Genomic DNA, 12,842 nt, shown 5'->3' on the forward strand with positions numbered 1-12,842 from the left:
AGTCAAAATTTCTCGCAAAACCCATCAAAATTTGTCTCTATGCATTTTTGTTACCTTTTTATGAGCAGAAGAAAACTTCGCGGGGGGGGGGGGTGATTATAACCCCCTCCACCCCTGGATCTGGCCTTGCATGACATAACATATTTCTTATTATTATCGTTAAAAGTATGAGGGTCAACCAAACTTTGAACAACAATAGTCATAACTTTGGACCAGTTTTTGGGACACGAAAAGAGAATTCCAAGAGTGCTGAGAATGTTAAAACTCAGCAAACTTCTTGTGCCAGTCCAATCGGGCTTTGGATTATTGATATCCAAAAGGTCAGGAAAGACCAATTAATTGTTCAATTTTCCGTGTGATGCAATCAGTCTATGTGATTTAACTTGGAGTTCAAAGCAATGCAATTTTTTCATATAAGCTTGAAAAGAACTTGGACTGGAGGCTAGGCCATATCTAGGGCGGGGGAGTTACCGGGTTGGACCCCCCCCCCACAAAAAAATTATCTAGCTCTCAAAAACGTAACAGAAAAGCATTTGAATCAATTTTCAATTAGTTTATTTTTATTTTTTGCGAACCATCTGCCCCCCTCCCACACTCCTGGATTCATTTATATTCACTTTTCAATTTGGCAACAAAAAAGAAAAGGTGATAAACTTCTAAAAACTTCATAGTTTTGAAAAAAAAAACAAAGACAAATCTTAAAAATCCTAGTTTTCTGGTATGGATAAACCTAAAATAGGCTGGGGGGAGGAGGAGGGATGTTTAATTTGATGTCTTTGGTACTTTATTTCTAATTTGGCCTTTTGTTTCTAGGCTGAAACGGAAGAAGTTGTTATAAGGGCACTAGACATATTAACTATAGTCATACCTCCTGCTATGCCTGCGGCCGTAAGTGCCGGGACTCTGTACGCTATGCGACGTCTTGAAAGGCAAAATGTTCACTCTATTGCTCCTGGACGTATAAATATGGCTGGAAAAGTAAATATTGTCTGTTTTGATAAGGTAAGGCATTTATTTTTGTGAAGTGCTCGTAAGATAAATTCTACAAATTAATTTAAATACCAAAAACAGTGGAAACAAAATCTGAATTTTTAGATAATTCAACTGGGAACTAGCACATCCATGTGTATCTTGATAAATTAGGAAAAATCAAAAATATAATTTTAATGAAAAAAAAATAGCCTTCTGAAGTTGTGCAGTTTTGTTGTCTGAGAGTCAAATTTAAAATCCACAAAGTGGGTAAAATCAGAAAGAATAAAAATGACCTTAAGAAATTTTAACTATCCTTTAAAGGGGTAGCTGTTTTTCGGAAATAAGATTTGAAACTTAAATGACATAAAGCTCTGTCAAATTTACTTAATTGTGTTGCGTGAGCAACACTTTGGTTTTGTCGTGTTTTTTTTTTCTAGAACCCCTATTTCAGCTTATTCCTAGAAAATGGTAAGGGTGTAACTTCTGTGGTTTTTACGGAAAGTGTGGGCCTTAGGCTGGATTGATGAATTTGACTTTGCATTTTGGAAAGCTTCGTAGAGCTCTTGCCTGGGGCCAAAAAGGATGGTTTTTGCTTGTCCTTGAGCCAGAGCCTATAGTGAGTGAAGTGACTTGGAGCTTTATAGCCTATGTGAGAGAGAACTATCTGAATTTGTTTCGTCAAACCATGTTTCTGCTTTCGAGTGGAAAGGTCCGTTCTAGCAGGCAGGCACCAGTTTCAAATCGAAGATGAACTAAAATCTATAAGTGTTAAACATATACGGCAGCTACCCGGCCCTACTGCCAATATATCTTCTTTGAGTGATAAATGGAAAAAAATTTACAGAAATAAAAAAGTGGGAACAAAGTGGGCGAACCGTTTATCATTCGGTTTTTCGCACTTGGGATTGCGGTAGAGAAATGGTACCTGATGTGCATCTCAAACTTTAAAGGTTCTCTCATTGCTAAAGAAATTAGAGTTTATCCTTTGCCCCTTTGTAAGTGATGGCGTTAGAAACTTGGCCTACGGCAAAAAAGTCAACTTTTGACCTAAGACAGATAGATTTTTTTTTCGGCGGCAGTCAATAGCTCTTGATGAGCTGATCAGAATAGCATCCATTTTATGGTAGAAAAATTTCTTCATGAGATGTACCAGTTTGAGAGTTTAAAGGGGTTGACAACTTCAATAGTAAGGTACACACTGAAACCAAAATAGTCCGATACAGGAATGATATCAAATATGCCTCTTAAACTTTAAAAGTTCTCCCATTGCTAAAGAAATTAGAGTTTATCCTTTGCTCCTTTCTAAGTCATGACGTTAGAAACTAGGCCTACGGCAAAAAGTCAACTTTTGAACTAAGACACATAGATTTTTTTTCGGCGGCAGTCAATAGCTCTTGATGAGCTGATCAGAATATATGCCATCCATTTTTCGGTAGAAAAGTTCCTTCATGAGATATACCAGTTTGAAAGTTTAAAAGGGTTGACAACTTCAGTAGTAATGTACACTCTGAAACCAAAAATAGGCCGATACCAACTGTGAGACATATAGGGGAGTTTTGAGCAACAGTCGGCTGTTAGTTTATAATCATCTTCCGCAAGGAGGGGTTTGCAACCTTTGCTAGTTGGTGTACCTATTGTTTGTTTCCGGTGTATTTGACGGTAAAGCCAATTTGGTTCCAGCGGTAAGACATGTAGGGGACTTGTAAACTAATAATCGGCTATTAGGCTCCAATCATCTTCAGCGATGAGAGGTTTGCAACTTTGCTAGTTGCAATGAGGGTTTTGCAACTTTCGTGAGTTGTTGTACCTAGTATTTGTGCCGTGTTTTGTACATTATTGAGAGAGAAATATTGTTCACTTTGGTTGAGTAAAACTCGAAGTTTTTTTTTTTTTTAAACGGAAAGAAAAAAATTAAAAAGCCGCAGAACTAAGAAACTAATAAGCCCGAAAATTGACAAAAACAAAATTCACACTAAAGTAAAAAAAACTGTTTATTTTTGGACTATTTACTTTTACAAACAGTTTCAATGTACTTTTACAATGAGTTAGTATGCTAAGTCAAATTTTTTTAAAATTTACATCAAACATAACAAGTAAAAATAAAAAAATGGTACGCTGTTGTAATTTGCAAAATAATTAGGAATTATGTAACTCAGATAACATGCAAGTATGAAAAGCCCATGCTATACAAATTTTTTTTGAAGTGGTCATTGACACACCGTTGATTGTTAAGAATTACATTATTTCTGTTTTATTTTGAAATGTTTTAAAATTTTTTGAAGCCATGACAAGATTTTTTCTGTTTTGTCGTTTTTTTTTATGTATTCTGCAATTTCTTAGGTCAAAGTCGGCGTTAAGGCTAATAAACGAAAATAAAACTATATGCTATTGCAATCTATAAAATAACTACGAAATAGGCAACTCATAATATTCAAGCATGAGAAGTCTCCGCCACAATACAAATATTTTATTGGAACTAGTTGCGGACATAATTTTTTGTGAGCAAAAAATACATTGTTTCGAAGTTACTATTTTAGATACATTAAAATGGTATATAATCTCCATTTACAAAGAGTTTATACCTTAGCTTATTTTTAAATAAAACATTTAATAGTGATTACATAGATATTTTTTTCATTTTAAATAAGCCTGGGAATCATATCCCATAGGTCCCGTCAAGAGTATTACTTGTAAAGCCGTATTTAAAATTGTGTGTCCAATGTTAGGGTAAACTTTAAAGCCCTTATCATATTGAATTATCAGTTTGGCGTAAGACAGTATATTTCTTATTTTGTAAGTTTTTACCTTCTTTTGTGGTAAAGTTTCTTTTTGTTTTATATATGTGTCAGGGGACCTTTAAAAATTTTTCAGGCACCTCCTGAGAATCAACCGAATACAATTGAATTACAACTGATACACTGAAGTTAAGTTTATTAAGGCAACTCTTATGACACCAATGAGCAATGTATAAAAGCTATTGGATTTTTCGTAATTTTGTTCAGTTTAATCATTCAATTCTCAGTTTATCATAACTTGAACAGTACATCATTAAGTAAAACGTTTTAATTTCCCACAAATTTACTTTCCATAGAATCGCTAGTTAATAATGAAAGCCGATTAGTTCTGAGCTATAGGACGATGTGTCTTTTTTTTTACATTGGAAATTTCGGTGACTATTCGTAATGTAGAAATATTCATTCACCGAGAAAAAAACGATAAAATAGCTGTTATTAAAAGAAAATGTGGTGCGCATAGTTGCCAAATAGTGTTCTGAAGTTGTAGGTAACGAAAAATATTGCTATTATAATAAAGAAATCTAAAGCAAAGTTTTAATAAGAAAAAAAAAACACAGACATTATTTGTAAACAAATTTTTTTGAATAAAAAACTGCTCACTCCTGGCTTAAAATATCACAGTAGAATCAATGAGATTTTAAATATTTGGGTCCTTAACTTGCTTTTCTGACATTGGCTTAAGACTGGCTTACAAAAACACGTCACAGGCAGGAATCAATAAAAGTAAAACAGGATTTTGGCACCTAACTAAAGTAGTCTCTTTTTTTAGTTGAACAGCCGCAAAAACATGGGGTGGAGTCTAAATATGATTTTGCTCCCCCCCCCCTGCTTACTCTGCAAATTAAAAAAGGTGTAATTTCGAAATAATTTAATAATTATGTGCTGAAAGCGTTGATAATTGGCATAAAATTAGCTATGTAATCGAATGGCTTATAAGAGATTGGCAGTGGTGAAAACTTTATTTTTCTTTTATAAAATCCGATAAATTGTCGATCAAAATCCTTCAAAATGGTACCCCATGACCTGTTAATGGAATAAGGCGAGCAGTGGCCCTTTGTGTTATATTTTTTACTATTATTTACATTACATAACTTAGAAACACCACAAATACTCGTATACTCCTGTGGATCATTCACCAAATACTACCACTATCCCCAGATTTTTCACCCCCGGATCCAAACCCGAGCAGACCCTGATCCGTTTTCCAAAAGTTTTTCATAAGGGAAATGGGTTTCTCCCATTTCCTTTAATTAAACCTAAGTAGTCTATTTGGGGAAAAAGTCCTCATTGTTCTCTATTCTGTATTTGTATAATGGGAAGGCAATGTGGTCTTTGTCATTATTTGCATAGAAAGATATATAGGTTGTTTGTTCTTACTTGTAATGTTGTATTTGTGATCCTCTGGTGGGTCAAATGCGCGTTTTTGATCTTGTATGAGAGTAGGGCGGCACAATTTTTGAAATAATATCTATAAAATTAGTGGCTGAGTAATAAAAAAAAAAATAAAAAAAAAATGAAATCTGACACATCATAACGTCAGAAATTATTTATTCAATAGCCTGTTCCTTTATAATTTCTACATTTAGAAAGGTTGAGACAAGAGGCACCCAAGTAAACAGAATTTTTTTAAGTGAACTTACAAGTTCTGTATTTTTTAGTCGTAAACCTTTTACTTTTTTTGGATTGTTTTTTTCTTTTTTTGGCACCTTTCAACGATTGTGCCGGCGCTTGATTGTAAATGCGGCACTTTTGATATAAGTTCTGGACCTAAGGATAGATTTGACCAACCCCTGAAATAAGTAAACTCAGCACTTCCTGCCACTGCTTTATAATTTTCACTACACATACTCTGCCATATAACAGACCGAATAAGTTTCTATTATATACGCTTTATGATTTATAAATACTTTATTATTTTTATTCGAAGACAGGGACTTTAACAGAAGGCAGTATAGAGATGAGAGGAGTCATTCCAGCTAGAAATGGTAGCTTTACGCGCATACTCAAACATCCGAAGAGGCTGAAACTTGAGGATCCACTCTTGGTGGCACTGGCATCGTGTCATAGTTTGACAAGAATTGATGGGCAGTTGATGGGGGATCCTTTGGATTTGAAAATGTTCCAGTCAACTGGATGGGTAAGATATTTCCTGTTTTGTTTATTCTTCTAGAGCTTTATTTTTTTAACTCACCCTCCCCTTGCCTTGGGTGTAGTTTGATTACATGCGGTTTTAACTTGCATTCATATGAATTTGCCGCTGTACAAAAGAAAAAGAAAAAAGGGTTTTATGTTGATTTTCTTGGTACTTTAAGAATATTGAAAGTTATATTGCCCTTCTCGAGCCTCTAAATGAATGACGTAGAGGTTTGTTCTATTTTATACCTCAAAACAAAAATGTTCCTATCCTTTCCCCAGCTGGTGCATAGGTACATGCCCTGTGTCGTAATAGCTATATGAATTTTGATCCAAGATTATTATTTAACCACATTGAAATCATAGTCCTCAAAAACTCTGAAGATTTAAACATATACGTAGTGATGCGTCTAAAATGAAAAAAAAATGTTTAGTCGATTGCCTCTCCATGCATTTGGATTAGGGGTCAGTTATTTTGGGTCACGATCGTGACTCAGTAAGCTCAGCCCGAGTCTACCCAGCTGTAAATGGTTACCTGGATAAATCTGGGGAAGTTAAACAGGACGGGTGTGCGAAAGCAAAGGATGGCTGGCCCCCAACCCCACTTGCACTTCCTGGCTGAAGGGCCATGAACCAGAGATCAGCACCACGGTAAGGACTGTGAAGTGGAATGCCGTATTCTTCACCTATTTTTTTACCTTTATTTATTTCTGTATGGCTTGAAAAGTAAGCTATTGTGTTTTGGATCATGTAAGATTTTTTTTTTTTTTTTTTTTTTTTTTTTTTTTTTTTTTTTTTTTTTTTTTTTTTTTTTTTAACTACATTGACAGACTATGGGACTCCATCTTTGAGGATGAAAAATGTGTTTACCACTGCCAATGCCGTGTGAACTCATCAATTAAATAGCTAATATTGTGCTTTTGAATTATCCTAGCCAATATACTTTCAAGGTTGGGTTTGCCCTCCTTCATTCAAATTTGTTTGTTTTCAAACTTGTCGAAGCTTTTAAAAAAGGCAGCCAAGTTACCTGAAATTATGATTGACAGAAAAGAGGTTTTTCGCCTTCCTAGTTGTTGATTTTAGTTCATTCACCTTAACCAAGTAACTTATTCAAGTATATGCTAGGCTAAAACCAAGACTCCTTGTGAGGTTTGCAAGTCTAAAAATTGGATCTTGATATGGGTCCTAAGAATCTTTTTTGGGCGGTAGTTTTGGTGGAAAACTCTTCATTATGAGAAAAAAGTCGATTTATTTAAAACGATCTGTAAACAGCTAAAGCAGGAAACTTTTTTTGTGGCTTATTAATCAATTGAAAGGTGTCGCTTTTTTCTCTCATTATCTCTGTTGGTGTTCCCTTGGCATAATGTCGTGAATATTCTAATTGAAACTCACTTTTATAGCCAGTTTTTCATTTAAACTCTGTTATCCACAGTGTCCTGTTGAAATAAAAAAATAATTAATAAAAAAAAGATTGTGATGGAAGTAAAGAGGAAAGTTGAAACTTTAAACGAACTATAATTATAACTTAAAGGTTATGAATGAAGTCTTTTATTGCACATTACCAAGTAAATAGGTTTGCAAAGGTGGAGTATGAAAAGAAAAGGAAATAAAAAAAACTCATACAATGCTAGAAACAAAAGAAAAGAGATGCCTCCAACAACACTGAACAACAAACTTAGTACGCCACTAATGGAGTACTATGACGTGATACATAGTGTGGCACGGATTTAATGAGCACTTGGATCGGCTAATTATATCGCTTACCACTCCAAAGGATCCCATTATTTTATATTTTTGTGAGACTAGTGGGTTCTTCATCCACGGTGTGAAATTCGAAAGGTATTTTCCATACTTGAAGAAAGTTCAAAGGGTTGTACGTTCATCCTTCTCGATCAGAACAATCCAGAAAGAAGAAACCGCCAAAATATGTGGAACTACAGAAGTGCAATAAAGCCTTGCAAGGACAAGATGATTTTACAGACGTTTATAACGAACCAGCATACTCTACCCTTTAAGAACTTTCTCATAGAAATGCCAGATCAATCATTTACGCGCAGACTTAATACCTGACGGCATCGGTCCAAGATACGTTAGCTGTTAGGAAGAAGTAACCTCTGTATCACCAAAAAAAAAAGCAGTAATCAAACCTTAGTCTTTAGCTTTTCAGCTGCATGCTATCAAATCACTTTCCAATTGGTTCAAGGCAGGGCCGTATCAAGGATTCTTTTTCGGGCGAGGGAGTTACAAGAGGATTTTTTCGGGGAAGGTGGAGTACACAAAAAAAACTTCAAAAATGCATAAAAAATTGGTTTATATTCATTTTTTTACGTTTTTACTAGCCGGGCAATTTATTTATTTTTTTTGGGGGGGGGGTCAATCTTCCTGAACCCCTCCCCTCTGCGTACAGCCTTGGTTGAAGGCTAAACCAATCTTTTCGTATTCCGAGCTTCAAATACAATAACTAAAAATCAAAATACAATATCATATGTGCTGATATTAAAGATTTCATCTGCACAATTTGAGAGTGAGATGTCAATACCAGCGTAGACGTAACATCTGAGCAACTTTTATGCAATTTAAACAAACTAAACTTGTGATATTTCCCAATATTTGTAGATATGTAACACTAGCGCTTTATTAAAAGCAAAAAGTTCGCCTCAAAACCTCTTAGAAGAGGATATAACTTTACTGAGCTGCAGAAAACAAAAGACTAATTTTTAAGGCTCTCAGTAGTCTTTTCCCAGCTAGATATCGGTTTACCAGTCGTGCTTTTAGTAGAACAATTCAGATCCTAAAAAACAATTACGCCATCTAAGTTTTCAGCACAGTGCTAGCTTTCCAGAATTTCAAAAATATTGGTAAATATCATGAGGCTAGTTTTTAGATATATGTTGTAAACCCGAGGAATAATTGAAGATCGTTAGAAGTTTCGACTTTGGTCTTTAATTTCATCTGGAAAACCTTATTGTTTTAAATCGAGCTTTGCTTGTTTTTAGTTTTCTTTAATATACATTATAAACGTTAAAAAAAAAAGTCACCTTAAATGAGGAAACTATAAAAGCCAACATGAGTTTTGTTAAAACAAGGTATTACTTCCTATATCTTTTTTGCATTTGTAATCTTTCCATATTTTGTTTCTTTAGCTTTTTCCGCGAAATGCACGTAACTTTGTTGCATAGATTTAAGCCCCAAGGTGTGTATTATCATCGGTATCTTCGAGACTTTGCACATAATGAATTATGAATATCTTTTTAGAAACAGTAATTTTTCGTGTAGGAAATTTTTCAGAAACCAGAGCCATCCCTCAGTGCTTCATCGATCTTGCTCTACTGCATTTCAACATGGTCAAACACCGGTAAATATTTCAAATAATGCATTAATTTGTTAGCTGAAAAATAAATGGACCATTCGACCCGCCATTCAACACTCTTTCTAAATATAATCATTGCTACCGTCGCAAAAAAAAATTTAAACTTTTTCATTGCAATAGAAAAATTCCAAATCCCTAAATCTTTTTTTGCCTACATTATCCAGTTTTTATGGCACTTGGTATTAACCAAGTGACATATAGCAGTCGCCAATTCTGTCGGTCTGTCGGTCTGTCGGTCCCAGTTTTGCTACTTTAGGCACTTCCAGGTAAGCTAGGACGATGAAATTTCGCAAGCGTATCAGGGACCGGACCAGATTACATTAGAAATAGTCGTTTTCCCGATTTGACCATCTGGGGGGGAGTGGGGGCCCGGTTAATTCGCAAAAAATAGAAAAAATGAAGTATTTTTAACTTATCAGCGGGTGATTGGATCTTAATGAAATTTGATGTTTGAAATGATATTGTGTCTCAAAGCTCATATTTTAAATTCCGACCGGATCTGATGACATTGGGGAGAGTTGGAGGGGGAAAACCTAAAGTCCCGGTTTTGCTACTTTAGGCACTTTCAGGTAAGCTAGGACGATGAAATTTGGCAAGCGTATCAGGGACCGGACCAGATTAAATTAGAAATAGTCTTTTTCCCGATTTGACCATCTGGGGGGGGGGGGGAAGTAGGGGCCGGTTAATTCGGAAAAAAATAGAAAAAATGAAGTATTTTTAACTTATGAGCGGGTGATTGGATCTTAATGAGATTTGATGTTTGGAATGATATTGTGTCTCAGAGCTCTTATTTTAAATCCTGACTGGGTCTGATGACATTGGGGGGAGTTGGAGGGGGAAACCTAAAATCTTGGAAAACACTTAGAGTAGAGGGATCGGGATGAAACTTGATGGGAAAAATAAGCGCAAGTCCCAGATACATGATTGACATAATCGAAACTGATTTGCTCTCTTTAGGGTAGTTGGGGGGGGGGGAGTAATTCTTAAAAATTAGAAAAATGAGGTATTTTCAACTTACGAACGGGTGATCGGATCTCAATGAAATTTGATGTTTAGAAGGATATCGTGCCTTAGAGCTCTTATTTTAAATCCCGACCGGATCTGGTGATGGGGGCGGGGAGTTGGGAGGGGGAAACCTAAAACTTGGAAAACACTTAGAGTGGAGGGATCGGAATGAAACATGGTGGGGAAAATAAACACAAGTCCTAGATAGATGATTGACATAAACGGAACGGATCCGCTCTCTTTTGGGTAGTTGGGGGGGGGGGGTATTTCTGAAAAAATAAAAAAAAATGAGGTATTTTTAACTTACGAACGGGTGATCGGATCTCAATGAAATTTGATATTTAGAAGGATATCGTGGCTCAGAGCTCTTATTTTAAACCCCACCGGATCTGGTGACATTGGGGGGGGGAGTTGGGAGGGAGAAATCTAAAAATTGGAAAACACTTAGAGTGGAGGGATCGGGATGAAACTTGGTGGGGAAAAAAACACGAGTCCTAGATACATGATTGACATAACCAGAACGGATCCGCTCTCTTTGGGGTAGTTGGGGGGGGGTTACTTCTGAAAAATTAGAAAAAAATGAGGTATTTTTAACTTACGAACGGGTGATTGGATCTCCATGAAACTTGATTTTTAGAAGGATATCGTGTCTCAAAGCTCTTATTTTAAATCCTGACCGGATCTGGTGACATTGGGGGAAGTTTGGGGTAAGGAGACCTAAAATGATGGGAAACGCTTAGATTGGAGGGATTTGGATGAAACTTGGTTGGAAAAATAAGCAGAAGTCTTGCATACGTGATTTACAAAATTGGAACGGATCCGCTCAATTGCGTGGGGGGGGGGAATTCTGAAACATAAGAAAAATGACGTATTTTTAACTTACGAAGGAGTGATCGGATCTTCATGAAACTTCATATTTAGAAGGACCTCGTAACTCCTATGTCTTATTTTAAATCTCAACCGGATCAAGCGTAATTGGGGGGGGGGCAGTTGGGGGGACCGGAAATCTTAGAAAATACTTAAAGCGGTGAGATCAGGATGGAACTGGATGGGAAGAATAGAAACCTGTCTAAGATACGTGACTGACATAACTGGACCGGATCTGCTCTCTTTGGTGGAATTGGGGGGGGGGGTAATTTTGAAAATTGAGGTATTTGTAACTTACGAAAGGGTGACCAGATCTTAATGAAATTTGATATTTAGAAGGATCTTGTGCTTTAAAGTTCTAATTTCAAATTCCGACCAGATCCTGTGACATTCGGGGGAGTTGGAGGGGGGAACCGGAATTCTTGGAAAACATGAAAATTGAAGTATTTATATCTTACGAATAGATGATCGGATCGTAATGAAATTTGATTTTTAGAAGGAATTCATGTCTCAGAGCTCTTATTTCAAATCCCTACCAGATCTTTTGACATTGTGGGGATTTGGAGGGGGAAATCTTGGAAAAACACTTGGAGTGTAGGAATCGGGATGAAGCTTGGTGGATAGAATAAACAAATGTCCTTGATACGTGATTGACAGAATCGTACTGGATTCGCTCTCTTTGGGGGAGTTGGGGGGAGGGGTTCAGTGATTTGGCGAGTTCGTCGTTGGGGGGAGGGGTTCAGTGATTTGGCGAGTTCGGTGCTTCTGGACGTACTAGGGCGATGAAAATTGGTAGGCGTGTCAGGAAGCTGCACAATTTGACTTGATAAAGTCGTTTTCCCAGATTCGACCATCTGGGGGGCAAAAGGGAGAGGAAAAATTAGAAAAAATTAGGTATTTATAACTTACGAGTGGGTGATCGGATCTGAATGAATTTGGATATTTAGAAGGACTTTGTGACTCAGAGCTCTTATTTTAAATCTTGACCGGCATTAAGCCTCTTATTTTCCTTTTTAAATCAATCTATTGATTCATAGAATTTTGTTAGAGCTCATACCATATGATCTCTTGGCTCTTAGCTCTTCTCGCCTCGTCACAAGTGCCATATGAGCTCTTAGCTCTTGTTTATATCAAAAGATACAAATCTGAGACAAAAATGTGTCTCAGGAATTTAAACTAAAAATCCAAGGAGGTTTCATTTGGTTTAGCTTTGGCGTGCCATAGTTTTCTAAAATTTCTTTAGTAATTAACTTATCTACAACCCTTATCTCTGGGGACGGGATGTGTCTTTTATTGCACATGCTGACGATAATAGTTTATTGAGTCACTTTAAAGCTATTCTAAATAAGAATTTTAATTCCCTTTCTAGCATGCTCTACAATAGAAAAATTCCAAATCCCTGAATCTTTTTTTTGCCTATTTCTTCCATTTTTTTTCTCTTATGTCAAAACACAAAGAATGAAAAAAATTTGTCCCAGGAATTCAAACCAAAATCCGAGAAGGTCTCATCAGGTTTAGCTTTGACGCGAAATAGTTTTTAAAATTTATTTCGTAATTAGCTTGTACTGTAAAGACTAATTATCTACAACCCTTATCTCCTGGGGATGTGGTGTCTCTTTCTTACATATACTAATAATATTAATTTATTGAGTCATTTTGAAGCTAGTCTAAGGAAGAATTATAATTCCCTTTCTAGTATG

General features: G+C 36.1%; 1 protein-coding gene across 1 annotated transcript in view; it reads left to right on the top strand.

Moving 5' to 3' along the window:
* The window catches only part of LOC136026223 (polyamine-transporting ATPase 13A2-like), a 124,790-nt gene that overhangs the window by 24,115 nt on the left and 87,833 nt on the right, over window positions 1-12,842 (top strand). The window contains exons 8-9 of the mRNA XM_065702560.1: window positions 814-1,002; window positions 5,695-5,904. Coding sequence (XP_065558632.1) covers window positions 814-1,002; window positions 5,695-5,904 — 399 coding nt within the window. The remainder of the gene's footprint in view (window positions 1-813; window positions 1,003-5,694; window positions 5,905-12,842) is intronic.

The sequence above is a fragment of the Artemia franciscana genome, chromosome 4 (genome assembly GCF_032884065.1).
Source record: "Artemia franciscana chromosome 4, ASM3288406v1, whole genome shotgun sequence".
Taxonomy (NCBI): Eukaryota; Metazoa; Arthropoda; class Branchiopoda; order Anostraca; family Artemiidae; genus Artemia; species Artemia franciscana.